General features: G+C 44.4%; 1 protein-coding gene across 7 annotated transcripts in view; it reads left to right on the plus strand.

Moving 5' to 3' along the window:
- The first annotated feature begins 4,369 nt into the window (after positions 1 to 4,369).
- Positions 4,370 to 12,680, plus strand: part of lama5 (laminin, alpha 5) — a 347,871-nt gene continuing 339,560 nt past the window's right edge. For 5 of the 7 annotated variants that reach the window (XM_088398835.1, XM_088398849.1, XM_088398868.1 and 2 more), the window contains exon 1: positions 4,375 to 4,857. In XM_088398835.1, coding sequence (XP_088254961.1) covers positions 4,591 to 4,857 — 267 coding nt within the window. In that variant the 5' untranslated portion in view covers positions 4,375 to 4,590. Of the gene's footprint in view, positions 4,858 to 12,680 lie in introns of all 7 variants that reach the window. The other 2 variants (XR_015863095.1, XM_088398876.1) reach the window with 1 other exon arrangement.

Genomic DNA, 12,680 nt, shown 5'->3' on the forward strand with positions numbered 1-12,680 from the left:
ATTCTAACCAGAGCTACAGGTAAATTTTTCATTTTCATATTCGCCTCATACAAAGAAATTAAAATTGAAACATTTGTTTGGCACATGGTTGACGGAGCCGGAAGAAAAATGCACGAGAAAATTAAATGTGTGTCCTGTCGTGTAATTATTGTCACACATGCTCTCTGTAGAAGACAACCACGAGGTAATTTTACCTAGTCTTGGGCCTATACGCCAGCAGTCCCCAACATTTTTAGTATCACGGACTGGATTATTGTCAGACAATATTTTCACGGACCGGCTTTTAAGTTGTGGTGGATAAATACAACAAAATAAAATGATACGACCATCATAAAAACAGTGATGCCGGAGGAAAAGAGACACAGGAGGTGTGTCACAACAGACTTTACTGAACATACCGTAATTTCCGGACTATAAGCTTTGTCCATATATAAGGCGCATCGGACTATAAGGCGCACCATTAATGCATCCATCCATCCATCCATTTTCTGAACCGCTTAGTCCCCACGGGGGTCGCGGGCGTGCTGGAGCCTATCCCAGCCGTCATCTGGCAGTAGGCGGGGGACACCCTGAACTGGTTGCCAGCCAATCGCAGGGCACACAGAGACAGACAACCAATCGCACTCACACTCACACCTAGGGACAATTTGGAGTCTTCAATCGGCCTACCAAGCATGTTTTTGGAATGTGGGAGGAAACCGGAGTGCCCGGAGAAAACCCACGCGGGCCCGGGGAGAACATGCAAACTCCACACAGGGAGGGCCAGAGGTGGAATTGAACCCGCACCCTCCTAACTGTGAGGCGGACGTGCTACCCAGTGCGCCATTAATGCAATCACAATATAATAACTTGAAATAGTGAAAACAATAACAATATATCAATAATGTTAATATCACTCAACACACAAAATAAACATGTAAAGCTTACTTTAACAAGTACAAAACAAAACAGTCAGATCAGTAAGCTTTAAAAGTTAAAGTTAAAGATTAAAATAATAACAAATTAACAATGAATGAATTTGAAGTTGAATGAATTGGTTATTAGATGTATTAAGTTTGTTTTATTGTTGTTATTGTTGTATGAATAAGAAGGGTGATATTGGTGTTTGTGACTGCAGTAAACAGGCCAGGTTGCATTATGTCAGATTTTTAATCCAAATGAAATCATTCACTTCAGATGCAACAACTTACTTTATAATCACACAATAATTGATTAGCCACCCCACTCCCCCATCTGGGGCTTTCTGACCATCTCACCGTTTTGCTTTTGCCCGCATACAGACAATTGGTAAAGGCATCCAGACCGGTTCGGAGGCGGGTTCGGGTGTGGCCTGAGGGTGCCTCCGATGCACTTCGTGACTGCTTCGACACCACTGACTGGGACTTGTTTAGGCAGGCAGCCACCTACAACGATTGGACGGACATAGAGGAGTATACTGACTCTGTTACCTCTTACATCACGAAGTGCATCGATGATGTGACTTGCTCGAAATCCGTTGTCACTCGCGCGAACTGGAAGCCGTGGCTGACGGGGGCTGTCCTCAGACTGTTGAGGGCCAGGGACAAGGCTTTCAGAGCGGGGGATGAGGCTGGGTTGAGGACAGCGAGGGCCGACCTGTCCTGAGGCATCAAAGAAGCGAAGAAGGCGTTCTCGTGCAAGGTCTCCACCCACTTCAAGGACAGCAAGGACGCACGTAGCCTTTGGCGGGGCATTCAGACCATCACGGACTACAAGCCCGCGCCGAGGAGCTGTGAGGGCGACGTCCGTCTGCTGAACGATCTGAACCGCTTCTTTGCTCGCTTCGACGCCCAGAACAGCACTTGCCCGCTGAAGACCACTCCCCCCCCACACGAGCAGCCCCTGGGCCTCTCTGCCGACGGTGTGAGGAGGGCGCTTGCCGCTATTGACACCCGTAAGGCGGCGGGCCCTGACAACATCCCGGGTCGAGCGCTGAAGGACTGCGCTGGCGAGCTGTCGGGTGTCTTCACGGACATCTTTAACGTTTCCCTGCAGCAGGCCATCGTCCCCTCGTGTTTCAAGGCTGCCACCATCGTTCCTGTGCCGAAGAAACCTGCACCGTCCTGCTTCAATGACTACCGCCCTGTGGCACTGACGCCCATCATCATGAAGTGCTTTGAGCGGCTGGTCATGGAGCACATCAAGTCCGTTCTCCCCCCCACCATTGACCCTTTCCAGTTTGCGTACCGTGCCAAGCGGTCCTCTGAGGATGCCATCTGCTCTGCCCTCCACTCGGCCCTCACCCACCTGGAGAGAAAGGACTCATATGTGAGGTTGCTGTTTGTGGACTTCAGCTCTGCCTTCAACACCATTGTGCCGCAGCGACTCATCTGCAAACTCGACGAGCTGGGCCTCAGTACCTCCCTCTGCAACTGGCTACTGGACTTCCTCTGTCAGAGGCCTCAGGTGGTGCGTGTTGGCGACAAAATCTCCGCCAGCATCACGCTGAGCACGGGGGCCCCCCAGGGCTGCATGCTCAGTCCATTGCTCTTCACCCTGCTGACGCATGACTGCACTGCGACCTACAGCGACAACCGCATAGTGAAGTTTGCTGACGACACGACTCTGGTGGGTCTCATCACGAAGGGCGACGAGACTCGGTACAGGTCGGAAGTTGACCTTCTGACCACGTGGTGCAGGGACAACAACCTCCTGCTGAACGTCAATAAGACCAAGGAAATCATTGTTGACTTCCGGAAGGGTCACACAACACACCTGCCGCTGATCATCGACGGTGCTGTGGTGGAGAGGGTGAGCTGCACCAAGTTCCTGGGGGTGCACATCAGTGAGGACCTCTCCTGGTCCGCAAACATCTCGTCACTGGCAAAGAAAGCTCAGCGCCGCCTGTACTTCCTGCGGAAGCTTAGGCGTGCATGTGCTCCTCAGGCAGTCCTGTCTACATTCTATCGTGGCACCATTGAGAGCGTCCTCACCAGTTGCATCGCTGTCTGGGGTGGTAACTGCACTGAACAGAACTTGAAGGCCCTGCAGCGCATAGTGAATACGGCTGGTAAGATTATTGGTGCTTCGCTCCCCTCCCTGAAGGACATTTACACCTCCCATCTCGCCCGCAAGGCAACCTCGATTGCCAGAGATGTGAGTCACCCGGCTCACTCTTTGTTTGACCTTCTGCCCTCTGGGAAGAGGTACAGGAGCCTGCGCTCCCGCACCACCAGACTCGCCAACAGCTTCTTTCTCCAGGCTGTTAGGGCCCTGAACTCGCTACCCCCTTCTGCGTAGCGTGCGGCACTGTTGCGCTATTTTCGGGAATGTCTGCTGTACGCGCACTTGCTCCTTTTTTTCTGCTCCTCTTATTTATTTATTTATTGTTGTGTTATTTATTCATTATTTATTCAGCACGCTTTTGTTATACATGTTTACTTGTTTGTCTGTTGTGAGCCATGTCTTGTCACCGTGGGATAGGGGGGAACGAAATTTCGGTTTCTTTGTGTGTCTTTGGCATGTGGAGAAATTGACAATAAAGCTGACTTTGACTTTGACTTTGATAATGATCTATAGCCTTTTTGATTCATGATTCATAGTCTTCAGCGGGCCACTTATGATTGATTTTATTACACAATGCTTCGGGCCAGTTTAAATTTAGATGCAGGCCGCATTTGGCCCGCGGGCCGGAATTTGGCCCATTTATAAGGCGCACTGTTGGCTTTTGAGGAAATTTGAGGTTTTTAGGTGCGCCTTGTAGTCCGGAAAATACGGTACTCGTAAAATAAGGAATAGGAAGAACAGCGGAAGCGCGTTACCACATAAACACCATGTTTCCAACATACCCTTCAAACCATGGGCAAATTCTGTATGCGAACACCACAGTATAATAATAAATGTGATTCCACTCTGTATTCCTATGCAACTTTACTAGCAGCGTCCTCATAACATCGCGCTAACATAACATGAGTAATGTTATGTTATGTTCTGTTCTAGTCACCAAGGTGCAGGAGAGAATCTGGTCCATTTTTCAAGCTATAAGAAGATTCAGTCATACTCTAATAAATAAAATGGAAATAAGGCAAGTTATTTATTCTTTCTTGTGCAGTCCGGAACCAAATGATCCACAGACCGGTACCGGTCCGCGGTCCGGGAGTTGGGGACCACTGCTATACACGTCTTCTTTACACTGATGTTAATGGTGATGTACTATATGATGGGATTGGTTTCTGTGAAATGTTAATGGCTTGCAGTTCCAAGCTGCCTGGCATCAACAGTAGTTTACTTTTGATACTTCACATACAAAGTGTACATCATTGAATTTCATTCTCCGTGGTCACGTGACCTCTACATTAACCCCCCCCCCTTTGCGCGTGCACGAGCATGCAAGTAACGTGACCAAGTAGGAGGCCCACTTGAGCGTGCTCGCGACACTTATTAGTCACGGACGGAGCAAGCCCACATTCACGTCTGCCGCTTAGTAACGCGCAGGAGCACGCTGGCTGCTTAGACGCGACTACATTTTCAGCTTTTTCCTCGCTCGACCCACTGACTTTTCTATACGAACAAGTTGAGCGCTTCGCTTAGCTCACAACTTTTTTTTTTTTTTTACCACAGGTGGTGTCGGCGATGGCGCCTCTCACGCGCCTTGCTTTACTGCCGTTAGTTTTGGCCTTGGTGCTAGTGTTCTCGCTTCCGGTGTCCACACAAGAGGCCGCAAGTGACGGTGGCGTAAATGGCTTCAGCCTGCACCCGCCGTACTTCAACCTGGCGGAGGGCACCAAAATCACTGCCACTGCCACCTGCGGGGAAGACGAGGCTGGAAAGAGCGTGCCCGACCTCTACTGCAACCTGGTCGGTGGACCGGTGTCGGGGGACCCTGGACAGACCATCCAGGTGAGCCCTACTGAAGGAATAGACAACGTGACTCCCGTGTGCCGGCGACTAACTCCGATTCACACGTTTTTTGTTGAGAAACAACATTTACTTAACAGTATTCGACCCACCAGACCAGCGGGTCTGTTGTGTGGTTCTTAGAGTATGGGTGTTGTTCTCTCCACCTCTATTGCAGTTCTATAATGCAGTACGAGTCCTATGCAGCCCAGTCCTAGTGCAGGGTATGATAAAGTTGTGCTCGATAACGAAACACAAAAATATTACTGTATGTAAACGGATCATTCAAGAATTAGGGGCTTTATTTTATTTTTTTTAAAAATAATCTGCGCTTATATAGCGCTTTATATACACTATAAAGTGAAAAAGAAAAAAAAGTATTTAAACAGCATTTCTCACATCCATTAGCTCCTTCCAGACTTAGCTCCAAAAGGATCAACAAAAATGCTTTACAATGCCTCACATTCACCCTTTCACACACATTCATACACCAGTATGAGGCTGTTGCCATGCAAGGCGCTGGCAGGCCCACGGGGAGCAAATTAAGGTTCAGTGTCTTGCTCAAGGACACTTTGACATAGTCACCAGGGTTGAGGATTGAACCGACAACCTGAGTTGGGAGACAAACACTTTACCATGAGCTCTGCCACCCATAATCTTTCTCTTTTCAGATTCATCAGTAGTCGCGAATAAACAGGCTTGATTAGCTCAGTTTACACGTCGATCAATTGTACAATTTATATTACTTGATTTATTGGGTTTTTACAATACTTAGTGCAACCCTGTTACCAATAATGAGAAACCTGAAAAAGTATTGATTTCTGAAATATAATTCATTTTCCATTACGTAAATAAAGTAACATTGTCTCTGAATAACCAATTGATTTCACATGTGACTTGATTTTAAAATTCAAAATCTGTCTCATCCAACTTTTCATGAATGTCATGTTTCACTTTACCAATTTCAGTAATGTACAATATTAATCCTAACACATTTTTTATGTGATTGCATAAACTCTTTTAGTTGGCTTGAAAACGTTTGAGCTGAGAAAGTAATTTAGGTTTATTTTCATTCTATAAAATGATCTGGTAAGAGGGTTAAAATTGGGGTAACAGGGTCACATAAAGTAAGTAGGATCATTAGCTAGCTACATTATTTTTGAGTACAGATTGTCAAATAAATGACAAATAAATGGCCAAGACATCAAAGTCTTTTTTGAAAAAGTTTTAATGCCGTCTGATGCACTAACACTTTTTTTTAAGTACTTTTGTCTCCATTGTAAATCACCATCACTCTTGGCTTGGTACTGTCTCTGCTTTTCAGTAGCACTCAATGGTGAGCCACACTGTATGAGAGACAATTTATCTTACTTAATTTAGTGTCAACTGCTATTATGAATTGTAACTCATTGTTTGAATACATGTTTATTTATCATGTTAATCCATCCCATCAAGTTAGTTGCTGCACCCAAAATATTGTACCGTATTTTCCGGACTATAAGTCGCTCTGGAGTATAAGTCGCACCAGCCATAAAATGCCCCAAAAGTGAAAAAAAACATATATAAGTCGCTCCGGAGTATAAGTCGCATTTTGGGAGGCAATTTATTCGACAAAATCCCACACCAAAAACAGTCATGAACGAGCAACAACAGGCTAAACGATAGCAACAACAGGCTAAACGATAGGTATGCTAACGTGACAAACACAAACAAAGAGCTGAGAACGGGCCTGATGTAACATATAGAGTGATTAAGGACAACTATTACATGAATAACATGTTTATAAAACCATTGGTGTCACTCCAATTCATTAAATCCATCGATCATTCGATACGATAGCAACAGGCTAAACGATAGGTATGCTAACGTGACAAACACAAATGAGGAGCTGAGAACGGGCCTGACGTAACATATAGAGTGATTTAGGACAACCATTACATAAATATGTTTATAAAACCGTCGGTGTCACCCCAATTCATTAAATCCATCGATCGTTCTTTGTCAACAATGGCTGCGCGTGGCTGAGGGCGCTTGCACTTCAAAATATTCCACAGGCTCATATAACGATAAACTATATTTTAAATAACTATAATATAAGCAATAATATTATCAAACCATCCGCGCACTTTAAATCCATTAAATCCATCGATCAAATTCCTCGTCCTTTGTCAACATCGCCGCTCGTGCGCCCTGACGTCAGCCTCGTCTTTATTCCACAGATCTAGTATATAACTATATTGTAGCGTTAACAAAGTACAAGGATAGACATAGGTTTGGTAAACGGCTCTTTATTGCACAAAACAAACTTCCAAGCGTGTGGCGGCGTGGACTTCCAGAGACGATAGCTCCATGGCAGAGGACCGGGCGTGCGTAATGGCCATGTCCGAGCCCCATGCAACGTTCGCGGACAGCCACTCGACCGAGCGCCGGCCCCCGACTCAGTAGAGTAGGACCGGGCGTGCGTAAAAGCCATAATAGTTTTTCAAACCTTCTATGTCACTCCAAATCCTTAATTCCTTTAAACTCTTTGTCCTCCGTGTCACTTAGAAATGATCACCGCTAATGATGCCGGTCGTCCTTACGTGGGTCGCGCCGCACGGTGCCACTGACGTCACTTGAAATAGTAATCCATTGGTACATCACGGTTCTCCAAACTTTCTTTCTGCTGCTCGATTACTGTTTTCAGCTGCATATTTTACAACTTGAAGTTTGTAACTTGCAAAATATGACTTTCTTTTTGGTGCCATTTTTCTTAAGCCCACCCAGTTGATGAGTCACGGCCAACGGTGAAATTTAAAGCGCCCTCATCCAGTTTCGTCTGAAAATATATATTTTTTTAAATGTAGTTTTTTGTTTTGTTTATTTGGTTGTTTTATCAAAGACAAAGTCTGCTTTATTGTCGATTTTTTTTTTTTTTTTTTTTTTTTTTTTTTTTTTTTTTTCATATACCAAGACACACAGAGATTGAAATTACGTTCCCACTATCCCTCGGTGAGATAGTACACATATCCATACAAGCAACACAAAAAAACCCAAGAAGGCATAAACAATGAATAAATAAGAGTGTTGAATAAATGATAAATAAACAAATAATAATAAATAATAATAATAAATATAAGAGGAGCAAACAGACAGTGGACTTGGATATGGTGCTTTAAAGTGTTAATTGCTTTGTTTGATGCTTTCTCTATTTTTTATGTTTTGAATATGTTCAAGATAAAGATATAAAAGCATGTTAAGTGATCAACTATACTAAAAATAACATGGGAAGTGGTCAACTATACTTTTAAGTGATGTCTTAGTGATCAAGTAAAAATTTGTGAAAAAAAACATATAAGTCGCTCCTGAGTATAAGTCGCCCCCCCACCCAAACTGAAAAAAAACGCGACTTATAGTCCAGAAATTACGGTATATTTGCACTCCCATTAGGAAAAAAAAGTAAACAATTCAGTATGTAAGTCGGAAATTTTTTATAGTATGCAGAGTAACTAAATTATGTCTCAGAAATTGTAATTTTTTGAAATTGAATTAAAAATAATAGTTTCTGAAATAAGTCTGAGTGAATTGGAGGTGATGCAACCCTGTTAACCAGAGCTACAGGACAGTGAACCCTGTCACTCTAATCACAGCAACAGGGTTGCAACTCCACACGAATGTTGATTTTCTCTCAGGAGTACATACTAGATGTTTAGCTAGTTGTTATTGCTGACCAAGAGGACCAACTCATGTAAATAAGGGTGTTTTCACACCTGGACCCTTTTAAAAGAACCAAAGTCAGGCCTCTTTAAGTGGACCAAAAAGTGGACCAAGAGGGAACAAACTCCGTTCTTTTTGTGTTCACATTGTGAGTGTATTTCAAAGAGGACCGAGTTCTCTTTCTGGTTCAGTTCAGCCTTGATGGGGCCTCAGTCCTCTTTCGGTTCACACTAGGTCCTCTAGAGCTCTCACACTCCCACTGCACTGCATTCTGGGTAGTTTTTGATATCCCCTGACTCCCTACTTCTTCGTATTTTATCTCGAGTAGCTAAATACTTTAGTTTTTTTTACTTTTATTCTGCATTGTATAGAAGTTCTATCAAAACCGGCTGCTTTCATTCTCTCAGAAAATTCTTGAAATACTTTCGCATTACGGTGGGTCGTAGATAGTTGTTATTTAATGCTGTCATCGTTCCAAATTTCCAAAAGACATTCCGTTTCGTCTTCTCGCTAAACTATGCCGCGTCCAGGTGCTGTGGCAGAACTTTGAACGGCACATGCTTCTCTACGTTTACTATTAGAACCACGGTCACGACCACGACTTGCTGCTGCCATACTATGGATTCTCTGTTCTCTACAGTTTTTTTTTTGCGCCTGCAGTCACGTGACCAATCTACGGCAAGCCAGGGAGGTTACAATACAGTGCAAAAAGGCGAAGTGAACCCAGTGCGCTTTGTGTTCACAATGCACAGATTAGGTGAACCGTACTGTTGACTTTTTAGCGAACCGTACTGAGACCACCTCCTGAGTTTGTTTTAAAGGGGTCTGAGTACGGTTGGCGTTTTCACATATGCACAAAAAATGTCATCGATCTGAGTTCGTTTAGAGGGCTGAAAGGGACCAAGTGTGAAAACACCCTAAGTCAGTAAGATAATACAAAAACAATAGTCTTATATTTATTTACAGGCAATGGTTCTTGGTGTAGTTGCACAAAATAATCTCCCTCTGTCCATGGCACCTGTAATGATTGATCTTGCCAAGGAACTTGCCCGTGACAAGAAGGCATTAGACAATTTGACTATGGATCAGACAACTGCGTTCTATCGTATGAAGAATGGTCTTGCAAAAACACTGCTTGAGAACATCCGGAACTGCCATTTTTCTCTCAACATTAATGAGAGCATCAGCAACAACAACAAGCGGGTGCTTGCTATTCTGGTGAATTATTTCTCAAAATCTGATGGAAAGGTAGTGCTAGAGCATTTGGCTTCATTGGAGGTGATAACTGTTGATGCAGAGTCTCTGCATAAGGAACTTGTCAACCTTTTTGAAAAATTTGAAATACCATGGGCTAATCTGGTTTCCGTTCTGATGGACTCGTGCACAGTCATGCACGGATCAAAGAGTGGGCTGTAGATTCGGATCCACAGTAATCAAGCACCCCATCTTCTGGATGTAGATGGCGACATTTGTCATCATGTACACAATGCATGTAAACAGTTTTGTTCAGTATTTGAACACTGGGCAGAAGGTCTGTTTACCAATCTCTGCAACAACTCGAAGTGGTCTCCAGATCATAAAGAACACATGTCAGAGATATGCGAGCTTCTGCATATGAAATACACAGTGCCAGAACACTTCGTGAATCACCGCTGGCTTTCTGCATATGAGTTGTCTGTCGGCACTTTGAGGATCTGGGACGCTTTGCAGGTGTTTTATTATGCTTTTGTGTCTTCTGATCTGAGGCATGTGCTGGAGATTTATAGAAGAATGAATGACAGTATCCGTAGCAGACAGAGAATTAAATAAATCACAGAATCCTTGTCAAGGAAGAAGCTGACGGATGGTGGCAAAGCCAGGAAAGCCCGCACCGTTGACAAAGTCCCCTTCAAGGCCAAACAAAGTCATCTCACGATTCAGTTTTATCAGTCTGCTCTGCCAATCTTGAAAAGCTATGTCTGTCTTTTCCAGAGCACAGAACCACTAATCCATATCGTTCATGACAAGCTTGAAGAGTTATTCTGTGATTTTTTGGTATGCTACGTCAAGCCTGAAAGGATTCTGGCTGTGAGCTGAAAACCATGGATTTACAAGATGCAGAGATTTTCTTACGAGAGAACGACACCTTCACAGGCACAGCTGTTCAAGCCATCATTAAAGACAGCAGAAAAGATGACTCTATAGTTCTGCACTTTATGAGGAAAGCCACCAGGGCATTCCAGGTACGCGGGAAGTACCTGCAAAAGAAGATGCCATTAAATAACAAGCTTCTAAGATCCATTTCGTGCATTGTTCCTGCAGCTAGAGGGCATGCTGTGACATCCCGAGGCCTGAAGCAGCTCCAGGAAATGGTTGCAGTTTTGAATGAGGAAGAAAAGGAGAGGTTTTCTTTACAAGTCAAGTGAAACCGCCATAAACGAACCGCGATGTAGCAAGGGATTACTGTAGTTTGAACTGCAAGTGACGTCAGCGGCGGGGCGGTTGTTTACATAAAGGACAAAGGATTCGAACACGGTATGACGAACATGACGAAGGGCCCCACGTACTACCGGCATCATTAGCGGCTTTGTTTCTAAGTGACACGGAGGATGAAGAGTTTGAAGGATTTAATGATTTGGAGTGACACAGAGTTTGAAAAACTATTATGGCTTTTACGCACGCCAGGTCCTACTCTACGGAGCTCTCGTTCACCTTCGTGGATGGAAGTCGGGGGCCGGCGCTCGGCCGGGTGGCTGTCCGAGGAAGGTGGATGGGTCTCGGACATGGCTTTTACGCACGCCCGGTCCAACTCTACGGAGCTCTCTTTCACCTCTGTGGATGGAAGTCGGTGGCCGGTGCTCGGCCGGGTGGCTGTCCGGGGACGGTGGATGGGGCTCGGACATGGCTTTTACGCACGCCCGGTCCTATTCTATGGAGCTCTCTTCCACCTCCGTGGCTCGAAGTGTCACCTCCGGGGATAGAAGTCCACGCCGCCACACGCCTGGAACTCCACGCCGGTGCTTGGGGCCGTGTGGCAATGAACTATTTATGTTATAGTTATTTGATATATTTTATTTCATGTAGCAACTTGTACGTATATGTTTTTATCGTTACAGTTCAGTAGTTGTTGGCTCGTTGAACTCTTGTTTTGTTAAATAAAGAGCCGTTTACCAAACCCACGTCTTTCCTTGTACTTTGTTAACGCTACAATATAGTTATATACTAGATCTGTGGAATAACGATGAGGCTGACGTCAGGGCGCACGCGCGGTGTTGTTGACAAAGGACGAGGAATTTGAACGATGGATTTAATGATTTGGAGTGACAGATGGTTTATAATATTATTGCTTATATAATAGTTATTTGATATATACTTTATATATCGTTATATGGGTCTGTGGAATATTTTGAAGTGCAAGCGCCGTCAGCGGCGCGCACCCATTGTTGACATAAAGGACGATCGATGGATTTAATGAATTCGAGTGACACAGATGGTTTTATAAATGTGTTATTTATATAATAGTTATTTGAATAACTCTGAATGTTACGTCAGGCCCGTTCTCAGCTCTTCGTTTGTGTTTATGTCACGTTAGCATACCTATCGTTTAGCCTGTTGTTGCTCGTTCATGTCTCATTCAAATATAGCGGTAACACGAAGACGAAAAATAAAAAAATAGCGGTAAGAAAGAAAAGACAAGAAAATAAAAGAAGAGATGACAGAAAATGGAGAAACGTAGCGACAATCTGGAGAAAAGTGCGTCAAAGATTGGCCAGGTTAACCGGCAGCTGAGGAGAAGCTATGACGCAAACTTCAAGATGATAGTGATAAATGAGGCAGAGTCTTCAAACAATTGCCAAGCGGCTGTGAAATATGGTGTCACAGAGTGCAATGTACGGAGATGGAGAGCTTAAAAAGATCGCCTAAAAAATGCTCAGTCAGAGAAAAGCTTTCCGTGGTCCTCAGAGCGGCCACTTTCAAGAGTTCGATAGGAGGGTGTGCGAGAAACGAAAGGACGGGATGCCCATCAGCAGAGCTGTCATTCAGCTCAAGGCCATGGAAACATACCATACAAAAAATGTTGCATATCAAATGCTCTGGATGGCAGTGAGGATTACGTGCTATGGGAGGAGCCAGCGGAGCCAGAGGATGGA

This window comes from Syngnathus floridae, chromosome 2 (genome assembly GCF_059516105.1).
Source record: "Syngnathus floridae isolate MCC-2025c chromosome 2, RoL_Sflo_1.0, whole genome shotgun sequence".
NCBI lineage: Eukaryota > Metazoa > Chordata > Actinopteri > Syngnathiformes > Syngnathidae > Syngnathus > Syngnathus floridae.